This window comes from Salvelinus namaycush, chromosome 6, assembly GCF_016432855.1.
Source record: "Salvelinus namaycush isolate Seneca chromosome 6, SaNama_1.0, whole genome shotgun sequence".
NCBI lineage: Eukaryota > Metazoa > Chordata > Actinopteri > Salmoniformes > Salmonidae > Salvelinus > Salvelinus namaycush.
This window is the reverse complement of record NC_052312.1, coordinates 27,012,051-27,028,618: the sequence shown is the minus strand read 5'-3', so window position 1 is coordinate 27,028,618 and position 16,568 is coordinate 27,012,051. Positions and strand designations below refer to the sequence as shown.

General features: G+C 40.5%; 1 protein-coding gene across 2 annotated transcripts in view; it reads left to right on the top strand.

Moving 5' to 3' along the window:
- The first annotated feature begins 2,646 nt into the window (after positions 1-2,646).
- LOC120049311 (collagen alpha-1(XXV) chain-like) overlaps positions 2,647-16,568 on the top strand; it is a 139,437-nt gene continuing 125,515 nt past the window's right edge. For both annotated transcript variants that reach the window (XM_038995562.1, XM_038995561.1), the window contains exons 1-2: positions 2,647-3,318; positions 3,465-3,540. In XM_038995562.1, the coding sequence (XP_038851490.1) occupies positions 3,022-3,318; positions 3,465-3,540 (373 nt within the window). In that variant the 5' untranslated portion in view covers positions 2,647-3,021. The remainder of the gene's footprint in view (positions 3,319-3,464; positions 3,541-16,568) is intronic.

The following is a 16,568-nucleotide window of genomic DNA, read 5'->3' as shown; positions in this document are numbered from 1 at the left end:
TAGTATTGGGGAGTAACTACAATGTTGTTGATCCATCCTCAGTTTTCTGCTATCACAGCCATTAAACTCTGTGACTGTTTTAGTCACCATAACTTTTCCTTACTCAAAGAGATATTCAATGTCTGCTTTTTTCATTTTTAACCATCTACAAATAGGTGCCTTTCTTTGCGAGGCATTGGAAAACCGCCCTTGTCTTTGTGTTTGAATCTGTGTTTGAAATTCACTGCTCGACTGAGGGACCTTGTATGTGTGGTGTGTAAAAATCATGTTAAACACTATTACTGCACACAGTGTTCTTTCCGGCTGTATGTAATAACACAAAAAACGTTCTGGGCTAAGTGTAAGAAATAACACACAAAAAATAAAGTACTGCAAAGTTGCTTAGGAGCTAGAAGGAGAGCTGCCATGTCTGTCGGCACCATCTTACCACCATCAGGAAAGTGAGTCCTGTATGTGACTTGTTAAGCAAATTTTTACTCCTGAACTTATTTAGGCTTGCCCTAAGAAAGGTGTCGAATACTTATTGACTCAAGACATTTCAGCTTTTCATTTTTTTATAATTTGTAAAAATGTACAAAAAACCTAATTCCACTTTGTCAATATGGGTTATTGGGTGTAGGGCAGTAACACAACATCTCAATTTAATCAATTTTAAATTCAGGCTGTAACACATCAAAATGTGGAAAAAGTCAAGGGGTGTCAATACTTTTTGAAGGCACTGTATACAACGACATGTTTGATGTTTTATGTACAAGATGTATATTTGTATAGACTACAGCGAATATACTGTAGAATAGAAGAGGCATTTTAATTTCACTGAATTCAATTCTATTTCCTTTAATTCAAATTCAAATTGTAATTCTGTATCCTGTTCACCATTTCAATTCAAATTCAATTCAAGAATTGAATGGAATTTATGAGGCATTCTCAATTCATTTCTGAATTGAGCACAACCCTGTTGACCAAAAATCACGGACGTTGATCATAATCATAAACGTCTATGTTTGATTCAGATTTGGTCAGGTTGGAACCGGCCTTGATTTGTACAGTACATTACAATAAAGTAGAGCACAGTAGAGTACAGTAAATCATAGTTCAGTACAGTAGAGTACAGTACAGCGCAGTAAGTATAATACAGTGTAATGTACTGTAGTGTACCCTACTTAACTCTAATGTACTCTACACTGCTGAACTAAACTGTATTGTACTCTAATGAGTAGTGAACTGTACTGTACTCTAGTGAACTGTACTGTACACTACTGTACTGAATTAAAATCTACTGTACGGTACCGTACTGTACTCTACTGTACTCTACTAAATAAAAAGATTGGCCTGTACCATACTGTGCTCTACTGTACTGAATTCGGCCATACTGTACTGTGCTGTTCAAACTTGTGAACGATAGCCTAGACGTCTATGATTCGTTCAGATTTGGTTTGGTCCGGACCTACCAAATTTGTATTTGTTTGGAGGCGGGGCTCATTAGAATAATACCCAGCATGCTCTGCAAGTGTTTGTTTTAACATTTACATTTATGATTTAAAGTTAAAAGAAGGTTGTTTAAGCCTTAAGACATGGATTGTGTATGTGTGCCATTTAGAGGGTGAATGGTCATGACAAAATATTTAAGTGCCTTTGAACAGGGTATGGTAGTAGATGCCAGGCACACTGGTTTGTGTCAAGAACAGCAAGTCTTTTATTTTTTTCTTATAATTTTTATTTTCCCCCCTTTTTCATGCAATGCAATTGTCCCATCGCTGCAACTCCCGTACGGACTTGGGAGAGGTGAAGTTCGAGAGCCATGCATCCTCTAAAACACAACCCGCCATGCGTCCTCTAAAACACAACCCGCCAAGCCGCACTGCTTCTTGACACAATGGCCGCTTAACCCGGAAGCCAGACGCACCAAAATGTCGGAGGAAACACAGTGCATGCGCCCAGTCCGCCACAGGAGTCGCTAGAGCGCGATGGGACAAGGACATTCCGGCCGGCCAAAAACCACTTATGGGAAATTGGTCCAGCTACTTGATAGCTAGCTATCATTATTTATTAGTTCCAATAAAGCAAAAATGATGTAGGCCTACTAAAATGAAAGTGCACTTGTAAGCTATAATGTATAAACCCACCATATCTTAATTTATGAATGAGCTCCCATACAGAGTGTTGTTGGTTGAATGGCATCAACAATCTACTTAAAGTTATAGTTTCCGCAGACAATTGTGGCTTTTGAATCCATAAAAAAATTATAATGGGTAAAAGCCTATAAGACCCTACATTACCTGATATTGTCTGTGATTTTATCTTTAAATTGGCACCCATTTGTCCTGTCAAATGAAATAACATGACATACTCCTTTTGTGCTCCTGGATCCAACGATGGTATGTCAATAGTGTAACGACCCTGGGTTTATAAGCGCGGAAATCGACTCTGCCGTTTGAGCATGCTTTTGCGGCACAGTCGATAGCGCGCCGGACCTCGGGCTAGAAGGTTGAGGGTTCGAGACCTGCTCCCTGCCTGTTTCATTACACTGGTGTCAGAAGTGGGATCCCACCTTATAAACCCAGGGTCGTTACAATACATTATGTTAATTAGACAGGACCGATTTGGAGGCGTGTTAGCAGACTGTAATACTCTGTGCGAAAACATTTGCCATTCAAGTGCGGTTTCTGTTCTCACTGTAGTAGGCTACCTTTCCAGTTTTAGTTTTCATGGTTTGACTGCCAGAAGCCTAGGGTGGCGATAATTATTTTCTCCAGCAGAGCAATAAGTTTGTAGGAGTTGCTTCAACCGTGAAATCAGTCACAGGTTGCACTGTTTTGGAACGCCTAGAGCGAGGATCTTTGGCAAGAGAGCGCGCCACTGTCGCTGTAGGACCGGCTAACACCCGGCTAACATTGTGCGTTGACGTCGCGTCGTCAAAAACGTGGACATAATAATAGAGCTTGAGTGCCTGAATTTCAATCATCCTTGACCGACTGTACGTGCAGATTGCGTTTAGTGTTCCATGGTCACGGAATAGTCATGAAGGTTGCAGAGACCAGGGGAGCACATAAGTGCGCTGAAAAAATGGAGAGAGAAGCGACATCTTTGAAGCGGCGATATTGCTGCACAACAGTCATGAACATTATCTCGTCTTTATTATCTGTGGCGTCCCTTGCCTTTTGTATATTATTAAGTCTGCAAACATCAGAGATCAAGGACAGGGTCCTGGATTTGGAAACTAGACTTGGCGAGCACGTCTTTCACCGGGTCCCCGGCTTTTCGGTGGATCAGTTTAATTCATTGATTCAAGAGAGAGTGGATGAGCTCCTGTCACAAGTAAGCATCACGAGCACTTGACGACACGCTTGTATATTTAACAATATGAGTGTATTCCCTTATCAGTTTTAATCATGTGGAATGAAAAACTAGTAGGCCTTTGCTTTTCAAGTTTATTTAAGTTAACATTCGTTTTGAATTTACAGCGCTCTTATGAACATTTCGCCAAGATACGGATTGCCCGACAAGTTAGCCCTAGTCCTGATTGCAACTGTCCCCCAGGTAAGAGCGCGTTTAATAATGCACTTAACCGTCACAATTTTTCATTGACTTTGTATAACAATAGTGATAAAGTAACTTATCGCAAGGAGGCTATCATATAGGCCTATCTAAATATTGTTTAGAACAGTGTGCTCACCAAATCGCTTTAGGCTAGGCCTAATGTTTTCAACTGCATTGATATAACATGAATATTCAATTGTGTAGGTTAAGCCGTGGCCCTTGAGGTAACAATGTGGTGGTTTACAAAGTCTATTGGTGTAATGACGATGAATACTGAGTTAGACTAATATGAAGCTCCCAACGATGTTATTTTGTGATAGACTACAATTGCCTTTGCCAAAACTATGTAAGTGCTATGCATTTCAATGATGGGATGTGCAAAATTAGTAGAAGTCAAGTGAATAGCCATATGCAGTATATTGCCAGTGCACAAAGGAGAGACTGGTCACTAGCCCGATGTGACACTATTACTATTTTTCCTCATCTGTTGATAGTTGAGGGGGAGTGTAAAGGATGTGGATATCTGTATCACCACTAAACCAAACATAAAGAGGGGTATTTAACAGCTATAGAAGTGCTGAGTAGTTGTATGAAGAGTGGGTGGTGTCTCAACCCCTGCTCCCTACTAATGCATATTTTACCCTCTGATTGGCTATATAGCCTAGGGTAATGCACATGTGCTGATAGTACATGAGCACAGAGCAAGGATGCAGACAACAAACTGTCTTCATGTGTACCATTACTAGCCTGCCTCATTATAGCAGTTTGTGTTAGATCTATACAGGCATATGCAGTTAAAATACAGAAGTACAACGTATTCTTAAACCCTCACATATTCCTCAAAATTAACTACTTTAACTATGGTATACCCCACTAAACTTTTTTTTTTTGATTGCTTTTTCAAGGTATTTAATACACTGTAGGCTATAAGCCTGCTTGATAAATCCACAGAAATTCCCAGTTTTCACCAGCAGATGGAAACACTTAATATTGTAATGTGTAACCTTATTTAACAAGGCAAGCCAGTTAAGAACAAATTCTTATTTAAAATGACAGCCTACCAGGGAACAGTGGGTTAACTGCCCTGTTCAGAATGACATATTTTTTCCTTGTCAGCTCGGGGATTCGATCTTTCGGTTACTGGCCCAACGCTCTAACCACTAGGCTACCTGCCGACCCGGTTTTTCGCAATTATGTTAGTCTCTGTTCTAAATCCCAATCATCTGCATACCATTCATTTTTGCCCACTGTGTTTCTGTTATGGGCAACAATAAAAATATAAAAATCCAGATTTTTTGGGCCTCCTCTCTCTGCCTCTTTGAGGGCAAATGAGCATGTATAGAGGAAAACAAACAGTGTCGTCATTATAATATAAAGACATCAGTGGATATATTTTAATGGGTTGTTAGATTATGGTATGGTGCATTGTTGTTCATTCTATAGCAAGTCCAGCTTTCACCACACTATAGCCAATGCTTGCATGGAAAGCCTCATTTGTAGGCCAAGTGTAGCTAATTTCTCTCTCTGAATAGATTCACTGAATGCAATCCTTGCTGTGGTCACAGCCTGTGGCTCAGGCACAGGCTTCTTCAGGGTGACCGTCATGTCTTTTTCATAGTCTTAATTTTATTACTGCCAGAGTTGATGGAGCAGAAGCTAAGACAGAGATGGGCCATAGCTTCAGGGTATTCTCCAGGTCGGCATCCCAGTTAGGTGTTCAACAGCCAGCCCATTGATGTGCCATGAAACCCCTTGTAACCGGGATAGCTTTGCTTTTCAGTAGGCCTAATCTTTCCTTTTTTTCTTAAAAAAAAGAGAGCGTAAATCCAGTCTGCTTTCATATTTTTTTCCGTTACTGGATAGATTCAGAGAGGAATGAGATTAGGAGACAGAGGCAAAATTGTCAGGGTGGGATTTGAACCCATGCCGAGAGGGGCAATGTGTGGTTTGGAGTTGGCAGTGCTACCACTAGACTGTCTGTCTGTCTGTCTGTCTGTCTGTCTGTCACCAAATTGCGCAACAACATTGCAAATAAATATATATGAGCTGGTTGGATGGCTTTGATGATTCCCTCAGCATCTTTATGGCATTTCCTTTGCTATTTGTCTAGCACTTGTTAGCCTCTGTGGCTAAGTCACGTTCTGGTTAGTGTGCCTTACTGCGAAGTGCCTCCCCTGCGATGTGCTTACATTTTTTTCAGTATTGGCAGCTTCTTTCTTTTTGTGTGCATTCCCCTCCCAGAATCTGCATTCCAAATGAGGCCTGTTGTTTAATGGGAGCTTAAATAAAACGTGCAGTCCACAAGCAGCGGTGTTATGCTCTTGCGTTCTGTATTCACCCCCCCACCTCCTTGACAACACGGGCAGTGCACCGCAGTGTGGAAGAAGGGCCAGGAGAAGTGTGATGGAGTCTGGGACCACTGTGTTGCGTTGTGTGTGTTTATTTATGTGTGTATGTGCGCCCACAAAATAGAGGGACATTAGTTTCAGTAAATACAACAGTTCTACGACTCATCCAAGGACAACAAGGAGGGGGCGACGGTTCAAAGTGAAAAAGTGAAGGGATCCAATTAGTTTTGCTCAGCCATTGGCCTAGAGATGTGTGCTCCCAGACTCCCCTGAGGCGCTGTGAGGTTGACCTCATTGGGAAGATGTTGAATCTGACCGTTGGCCTTTCCTGCCATCGGTCCACACATCATTAGACAGACAGTGTGTCTGTCAGTGTAGAGGACCTCCAATGAAATTATGCGGTGTATCTAAGTCGTGCTTACACCTTGCATAACATGCGGTTGTCGTCATTTTTGTATTATTTTTTTTAATTTAACCTTTATTTAACCAGGTAGGCTAGTTGCAACTGCAAACTGGCCAAGAAAGCATAGCAATTCGATACATACAACAACACAGAGTTACACATGGAATAAACTAAACATACAGTCAATAATACAGTAGAACAAAGGCAAACTAAGTCTATATACAGTGAGTGCAAATGAGGTAAGATAAGGGAGTTAAGGCAATAAATAGGCCATTGTGGCGAAGTAATTACAATATAGCAATTAAACACTGGAATGGTAGATGTGCAGAAGATGAATGTGCAAGTAGAGATACTGGGGTGCAAAGGAGCAAGATAAATAACTAAATACAGTATGGGGATGAGGGTAGTTGGATGGGCTGTTTACAGATGGGCTATGTACAGGTGCAGTGATCTGTGAGCTGCTCTGACAGCTGGTGCTTAAAGCTAGTGAGGGAGATATGAGTCTCCAGCTTCAGAGATTTTTGCAGTTCGTTCCAGTCATTGGCGGCAGAGAACTGGAAGGAAAGACGACTAAAGGAGGAACTGGCTTTGGGGGTGATCAGTGAGATATACCTGCTGGAGCGCGTGCTACGAGTGGGTGCTGCTATGGTGACCAGTGAGCTGAGATAAGGTGGGGGTTTACCTAGCAGAGACTTGTAGATAACCTGTAGCCAGTGGGTTTGGTGACGAGTATGAAGCGAGGGCCAACCAACGAGAGCGTACAGGTCGCAATGGTGGGTAGTGTATGAGGCTTTGGTGACAAAACGGATGGCACTGTGATTGACTGCATCCATTTTGTTGAGTAGAGTGTTGGAGGCTATTTTATAGATGACATCACCGAAGTCGAGGATCGGTAGGATGGTCAGTTTTACGAGGGTATGTTTGGCAGCATGTGTGAAGGATGCTTTGTTGCGATATAGGAAGCCGATTCTAGATTTACTTTTGGATTGGAGATGCTTAATGTGAGTCTGGAAGGAGAGTTTACCGTCTAACCAGACACTTAGGTATTTGTAGTTGTCCACGTATTCTAAGTCGGAGTCGTCCAGAGTAGTGATGCTGGACGGGCGAGCAGGTGCGGGCAGTGATCGGTTGAATAGCATGCATTTAGTTTTACTTGCGTTTAAGAGCAGTTGGAGGCCATGGAAGGAAAGTTGTATGGCATTGAAGCTCGTCTGGAGGTTAGTTAACTTCTTATGGCTGCAGGGGGCGTTACTGAGTAGCCAGCTAAATCGTGCCCATTTCAAACGGCCTCGTACTCAATTCTTGCTCGTACAATATGCATATTATTGTTATTATTGGATAGAAAACACTCTCTAGTTTCTATAGCCGTTTGAATTATGTCTCTGAGTGAAACAGAACTCATTCTACAGCACTTTTCCTCCCAGTGTGTCAGATTTCAGACATCTTGGCCTCTGGTTCCAGATCAGTTTTAAAAGTCTCTGTAAATCCTATGAGGATACAAACACTGCCCACGCCTTCCTCTAGATGTCAGTAAGTGGTGACAATTTGAATGGAGTCGATTGCGCAATCAGTGCCTCTATAAATGACCAAATACCGGAAGTAGCGTTCTTTTGGACCCTGCGCTCAACGCAAGAAGGACGTCGGACTTGGCTTTTTCCAAGCCTTTGTTTAGCCAGTAATATAGCGCCGGTCATGTTTTTACCCGTTATAGGTGTTAAAAACATCATACGTTAGTTAATTTAAACCGTTTTATAGCAATTTATATCCGTTTAGTGCGATTTTGAGGAAGTTCTATGTGATGCTCTTTGAAGCTTTGGGCACGTTTCGGGGTCCCGGTCGAACGTTAGTAGGCATTTCGACGGACAGAGGACATCTTTCGACCAAAAGAAGATTAGACCCAAGAAAGGATACATTGCCCAAGATACTGATGGAAGATCACCTCATAGTAAGAAATATTTAAGATGATAAATCGTTGTTCTGTAGAAAAATGTTAAACGCACGTTCCGCCATCTTGTTTGCTATAGCTTCGCTTGGCGAACCCTGTATTGCACAGTAAGGATAATTTTAGAAATGTAAATCAGCGATTGCATAAAGAACTAATTTGTCTTTCGATTCCTGTCAACCCTGTATTTTTTAGTCAAGTATATGATTAGCTATTGATTAAACTAGATCACTCTGAAAGATGGCGACCGACATTTTCAGGCATGTTTTGCTACTATTTTCATTGTATAACCACGGTTTTTTATGGCTAAATATGCACATTTTCGAACAAACTCTATATGTATGTTGTAATATGATGTTACAGGAGTGTCATCGGAAGAATTCTGAGAAGGTTAGTGAAAAAATTAATATATTTTGGCGATGATTACGTTATCGCTCTCTTTGGCTTGAATCGATGCTCTGGTAACGTTTGCACATGTGGTATGCTAATATAACGATTTATTGTGTTTTCGCTGTAAAACACTTAGAACATCTGAAATATTGTCTGAATTCACAAGATCTGTGTCTTTCCATTGCTATGTGCTGTGTATTTTTAAGAAATGTTTTATGATGAGTAAATTGGTAATACACGTTGCTCTGTGTATTTATTCTAGTCGATTTGTGATGGTGGGTGCAATTGTAAACTATGATTTATACCTGAAATATGCACATTTTTCTAACAAAACCTATCCTATACAATAAATATGTTATCAGACTGTCATCTGATGAGGTTTTTTCTTGGTTAGTGGCTATCAATATCTTAGTTTAGCCGAATTGGTGATAGCTACTGGTGTTGAGAAAAAATGGTGGACAAAGAAAAGTGGTGTCTTTTGCTAACATGGTTAGCTAATAGATTTACATATTTTGTCTTCCCTGTAAAACATTTTAAAAATCTGAAATGGTGGCTTTATTCACAAGATCTGTATCTTTCATTTGGTGTCTTGGACTTGTGATTTAATGATATTTAGATGCTACTATTTAATTGTGACGCTATGCTAGCGATGCTAATCAGTGTGGGGGGGGTGGGGGGTGTGTACCGATGTCGGGACAGCCCGCCTAACAGGTTAACACACCTGTTAGGCGGGCTGTCCCGACATCGGTACACTTATGACAACATCCAGCTCAAGTGCAGGGCGCGAAATTCAAAATCTATTTTTTTTTTTTTATATTTAACTTTCACACATTAACAAGTCCAATACAGCATTTGAAAGATAAACATCTTGTCAATCCAGCCAACATGTCCGATTTTTTAAATGTTTTACAGAGAAAACACCACATATATTTATGTTAGCTCACCACCAAATAAAAAAGAGGACAGACATTTTTCACAGCACAAGTAGGATGCAAGTAGCATGCACAAGCCAACCTAACTAACCTAGAACCAACCTAAATAACCTAGAAAAAACTACCTCAGATGACAGTCCTATAACATGTTACACAATAAATCTATGTTTTGTTCAAAAAATGTGCATATTTTAGCTATAAATCAGTTTTACATTACATCATAGGTACAGTCAGAAATCGCACGGGAGTAGCCAGAGAAAATACAGACACCAACGTCAACTACTAATTACACATCATAAAACATTTCAGAAAAATATATGGTGGATAGCTAATGAAAGACAAAGATCTTGTGAAAAGAGCCAATATTTCCGATTTTTGAAGTGTTTTACAGCGAAAACACAATATATCGTTATATTAGCTTACTACATTAGCTAGCACACAGCAGCATTGATTCTAGTCGAACGGTAGCATAGCACAGTTCGACAGATATATGAAAAAGCATCCCAAATTGGGTCCTTATCTTTGTTGATCTTCCATCAGAATGTTCTCCAAGGGGTCCTTTGTTCAGAAACGTCTTTATTTCGATCCAGAACGAACGATTTCCCTCTTGAATTAGCAAGCACACTGGCAGTGCGACGCTAACCTCTCCATCTTGACAAAATTCTTGCGTCGCATCACGTCTAAAGTCCAGAATAAATTTCAATAATATAATTAAACTATATTGAAAAAACATACTTTAGGATGAAATTGTGACATGTATCAAATAAAATCGAAGCCGGAGATCATATTCACCTTAAACGAGCGTTTTCCAGGAGCCGAGTACAGGTCCTACTTCGCGCCCAGAAAAAAAAATAAAGTGCGCAAGTCTCACTCCAAGAGGTTGTGTTCAGTCCCTGGATGAGATATTCAAGTCCTTTCTGCTCTCACTTCCGCATGACACCCAGGGGAAGGCGTATGACGTGTTTCTACAGTCCTAAGTGAAATGCCCTTTTATAGACAAGGTCTTGAAGAGAGACATCGATGTTGGAAATCTCACTTCCGGATAGGAAATGGGCTGTAAAAATAGTTCTGTTCCACTTAGAGAAATAATTCAAACGTTTTTAGAAACTAGAGACTGTTTTCTATCCAATAGTAGTAATAATATGCATATTGTAAGAGCAAAAATTAAGAGGCCGTTTGAAAATGGGCACATATTTTCCAGTTTTTCAATACAGCCATAAGAAGTTAACACAGTGTCCAAAGAAGGGCCAGATGTATACATAATGGTGTTGTCTGCGTAGAGGTGGATCAGAGAATCACCAGCAGCAAGAGCGACATCATTGATGTATACAGAGAAGAGAGTCGGCCCGAGAATTTAACCCTGTGGCACCCCCATAGAGACTGCCAGAGGTCCGGACAACAGGCCCTCCGATTTGACACACTGAACTCTATCAGAGAAGTAGTTGATAAACCAGGCGAGGAAGTCATTTGAGAAACCAAGGCTGTCGAGTCTGCCAATAAGAATGTGGTGATTGACAGAGTTGAAATCCTAGGCCAGGTCGATGAATACGGCTGCACAGTAATGTCTCTTATCGATGGCAGTTATGATGTCATTTAGGACCTTGAGCGTGGCTGAGGTGCACCCATGACCAGCTCTGATACCAGATTGCATAGCGGAGAAGGTACGGTGGGATTCAAAATGATCAGTAATCTGTTTGTTAACTTGGCTATCGAAGACCTTAGAAAGACAGGGTAGGATAGATATAGGTCTGTAGCAGTTTGGGTCTAGAGTGTCACCACCTTTAAAGAGAGGGATGACCGCGGCAGCTTTCCAATCTTTGAAAATCTCAGACAATACGAAAGAGAGGTTGAACAGGCTAGTAATAGGGGTTGCAACAACTTCGGCAGATCATTTTAGAAAGAGAGGGTCCAGATTGTCTAGCCCGGCTGATTTGTAGGGGTCCAGATTTTGCAGCTCTTTCAGAACATCAGCTATCTGGATTTGGGTGAAGGAGAAATGGTGTTGGCTTTGGCGGGTTGCCGTGGAGGGTGCCGGGCAGTTGACAGGGGTAGGGGTAGCCAGGTGGAAAGCATGGCCAGCCGTAGAGAAATGCTTATTGAAATTCTCAATTATAGTGGATTTATCAGTGGTGACAGTGTTTCCTAGCCTCAGAGCAGTGGGCAGCTGGGATGAGGTGCTCTTATTCTCCATGGACTTTACAGTGTCCCAGAACTTTTTTGAGTTAGTACTACAGGATGAAAATTTCTGTTTGAAAAAGCTAGCCTTAGCTTTCCTAACTGCCTGTGTATATTTGTTCCTAACTTCCCTGAAAAGTTGCATATCACGGGGGCTATTCGATGCTAATGCAGAACGCTACAAGATGTTTTTGTGCTGGTCAAGGGCAGACAGGTCTGGAGTGAACCAAGGACTATATCTATTCCTAGTTCTACATTTTTTGAATGTGGCATGCTTATTTAAAACGGTGAGGAAGGCACTTTTAAAGAATAGCCAGGCATCATCTACTGACGAGATGAGGTCAATGTCATTCCAGGATACCCGGGCCAGGTCGATAAGAAAGGCCTGCTCGCAGAAGTGTTTTAGGGAGCGTTTCACAGTGATGAGGGGTGGTGGTTTGGTCGCAGACCTATTACTGATGCAGGCAATGAGGCAGTGATCGCTGAGATCTTGATTGAAAACAGCGGAGGTGTATTTGGAGAGCGAGTTAGTTAGGATGACATATATGAGGGTGCCCGTGTTTACGGATTTGGATTTGTACCTGGTAGAAAGCGGCAACAGTGAGAGACTTGTTTCTGGAAAGGTGAATTTTTAGAAGTAGAAGCTTGAATTGTTTGGGTACAGACTTGGATAGTAGTACAGAACTCTGCAGGCTATCTTTGCAGTAGATTGCAACACCGCCCCCTTTGGCAGTTCTATCTTGGCAGAAAATGTTATAGTTAGCGATGGAGATTTCAGGGTTTTTGGTGGTTTTCCTAAGCCAGGATTCAGACACGGCTAAGACATCCGTGTTGGCAGAGTAAGCTAAAGCAGTGAGTAAAACAAACTGAGGGAGTAGACTTCTAATGTTAACATGCATGAAACCAAGGCTTTTATGGTTACAGAAGTCAACAAATGAGAGCACCTGGGGAGTGGGAGTGGAGCTAGGCACTGCAGGACCTGGATTAACCTCTACATCACCAGAGGAACAGAGGAGAAGTAGGATAAGGGTACGGCTAAATGCTATACGATCTGGCCGTCTAGCACGTTTGGAACAGAGAGTAAAAGGAGCAGGTTTCTGGGCATGATAGCATAGATTCAAGGCATAGTGTGCAGACAAAGGTAAGGTAGGATGTGAGTACATTGGAGGCAAACCTATGCATTGAGTAATGATGAGAGAGATATAGTCTCTAGAGACGTTTAACTTCTTGAGGGCAGGGGGCAGCTTTTTCACTTTCGGGAAAAATAGCATGCCAAAATTCAACTGCTTGCTACTCATCCCCAGAATATAAGATATGCATATTATTAGTAGATTTGGATAGAAAACACTCTGAAGTTTCTAAAACTGTTTGAATCATGTCTGTGAGAATAACAGAACTTATGTAGCAGGCAAAACCCTGAGGACAAACCATTCAGAATTTGTATTTTTTTTATGTCACTGTCTTTTCAATGAGATTTCTAATGGACTTGCTTGCAGTTCCTACCGCTTCCACTGGATGTCACCAGTCCTTGGAAATCGGTTGAGGTTATTCCTTTGTGTTCTGAAGAAGTAGGGCTATCGTAAATGAGGGTCACATGAAGTAAATTTTTGGAGAGAGTCACGTTATGAAAAAAGTTGCGCCAGTTTGGTTTGGTTTTGTATTGAACACAGATCATCCCGTCTTCAAATGGATCGATTATTAACGTTTAAAAATACCTAACGTTGTATGACAAAAGTAGTTTGAAATGTTTTGGTAAATTTACATGTAACTTTTGATATATTTTGTAGTGACTTGGCGAAAGTTGGAAGCTGTGTTTTTCTGGATGAAACGGTCCAAATAAATTGACATTTTGGATATATATCGACGGAATTAATCGAACAAAAGGACCATTTGTGATGTTTATGGGACATATTGGAGTGCCAACAAAAGAATTTCGTCAAAGGTAAGGCATGATTTATATTTTATTTCTGCGTTTTGTGTCGTGCTTGCAGTGATGAAATATGCTTCTCTCTTTGTTTACTTTTGTGCTATCATCAGATAATAGCATCTTATGCTTTCGCTGAAAAGCTTTTTTGAAATCTGACATGTTGGCTGGATTCACAACGAGTGTAGCTTTAATTTGGTATCTTACATGTGTGATTTAATGAAAGTTTGATTTTTATATCATGTTATTTGAATATGGCTCGCTGTATTTTCCCTGGCTATTGGCCGGTGGGACGTTTGCGTCCCACCTGCCCCAGAGAAGTTAAACCAGGTGATGTCATCGCATATGCAGGAGGTGGAACAACATGGTTGGTTAAGGCATATTGAGCAGGGCTAGAGGCTCTACGGTGAAATAAGACAGTCATCACTAACCAGGACCGTAATGGACGAGGCATATTGATATTAGAGAGAGGCATGCGTAGCCAAGTGAACATATGGGACCAGTGAGTAGTTGGGATGACTGGTGGCAGGCCGATGCTAACAGTTAGCAGACCGGGGCAGGCAAGTTAGCCTTTGGGGGGCGTCGCGATGGGGGTAAGTCTGTTTTTGCCTCTTCGTGCGGTGACGTTGATAGACCAGATCAAGACGATCCGATCACAATCTGATAGAGATTTTTTGCATTTCCAAATGGTAATAAAATGTGTCTCTTATCTGCCCACATTGTCCATATTGTGACCAGATTTCCTGGTCCTTCCCTGTGTGCATATTCCAACCTGACTTGGACGCAGTGTTGCCAACTAATTTTCAGGGGAAGTTGCTAGTGGCAGGTCGATTTGTTGCTAAATTACGTTGTCATTGCGTGATGACGTCATTACGTAATAATGTAAAACTGCGTCATTACGTAGAATACACAATGACGTTACTCAAATTGACTGGCCATCTCAGCGAAAAATAGGATTTGACATTTGTTAGTTTAGATTTGTTTGGTTATTATCACATCTTTTTTTTAAAGTATTTTAAACACAACACATTTTATATGATCAGATATTTGTATTTTTAAACACAACACATTAAATCTTTTAACAATTACACATTACACATTATTGAACAATTACATTTTATTTATTTTCTTTTTAACTAGTAAACCTACACATTCTGAACAATTCTAGTTTTAAGCAGTGTATTGGTAGTTAACATGCTACCTAACTGATCAACAATTATAGGTACAAGCTAATAACAAGGTACTGTATATTAGAGGTCGACCGATTATGATTTTTCAATACCGATACCGATTATTGGAGGACAAAAAAGCCGATACCGATTAAACGGCCGATTTATAAAAAAAAATATATATATATATATAACACACACACATTTTTGTAATAATGACAATTGCGACAATACTGAATGAACAATGAACACTTATTTTAACTTAATATAATACATAAATACACACACACGCACACAGCTCTGAAGTGACAATGATACTGAAGAGTCTGCTTAGGAGACAAATACTCTCAACTGTTTGAATAAAAATAGAGTTTAAGTTACCTGTGATGAATGTTGAAAACAAAAACTTTAATTTCTATATGCAGGAAATCCTATTTTAATAATGGGCATGGTAAGAATTGACAACCAAAGTGCGAGTCATAATTCCCATGACCCCTTCTAGCAAAATCTGAAAAGCGGTTCCTTCATTTATTCCATAGGATGTTTTTAGATTCACTTAAAATAAGGTCTGTGTTTCGTGTAGGCTTACATCACCGTGCCAATTTTATAACTGAACTGATCAATATTGGCTAAATATAAGCGAAGATAAAAAATGTTGTAGAGTGGATTGATGAAAATATGTTGACAAACGTTACCTTATCCTAGTGAGATTTACACGGGTATCAAAACGTCGAGGTGGTTTAAGCCTGCACGAAACACAGACCTTATTTGAAGTAGATCAAGACATTCTCTATGGAAGACATGAATGGTAAAATAACGAAGGAACCCCTTTCAAATTCAGCCGCAAGTTATTACAGGAATTATAACGCGTCGACTATTTCTCTCTAAACCATATACCTTTGACTATTCCGGAAACTATCACCTCGAAAACAAAACGTTTATTCCGTTTCGTATTTTATCTAACGGGTGGCATCCATGAGTCTAAATATTCCTGTTACATTGCACAACCTTCAATGTTGTCATAATTACGTAAAATTCGGGCAAATTAATTCGCAAAGAGCCAGGCTGCCCAAACTGTTGCATATACCCTGACTCTGCATGCAATGAACGTAAGAGAAATGACACAATTTCACCTGGTTAATATTGCCTGCTAACCTGGATTTATTTTAGCTAAATATGCAGGTTTAAAAATATATACTTGTGTATTGATTTTAAGAAAGGCATTGATGTTTATGGTTAAGTACACATTGGAGCAATGACAGTCATTGATTGATTGTTTTTTATAAGATAAGTTTAATGCTAGCTAGCAACTTACCTTAGCTTACTGCATTCGCGGACAGGCAGGCTCCTCGTGGAGTGCAATGTAATCAGGTGTTAGAGCATTCGACTAGTTAACTGTAAGGTTGCAAGATTGGATCCCCCGAGCCTACAAGGTTAAAAATCTGTCGTTCTGAGGCAGAACGTTCCTAGGCCGTCATTGAAAATAAGAATGTGTTCTTAACTGACTTGACTAGTTAAATAAAGATTAAATAAAGGTGTAAAAAAAAATCGGCGCCCAAAAAAAAGATTTCCGATTGTTATGAAAACTTGAAATCGGCCCCGATTAATCGGCCATTCCGACCTCTACTGTATATGCTATCTTATTGAACAATCAACTTAACTCAAATAATGATGTCCTTCCGCTAGGCATCTCTCTCCAGTACTCTCCAGGCTGTTGTTCTGCTTGGCTGGATAGCTGCTTACTG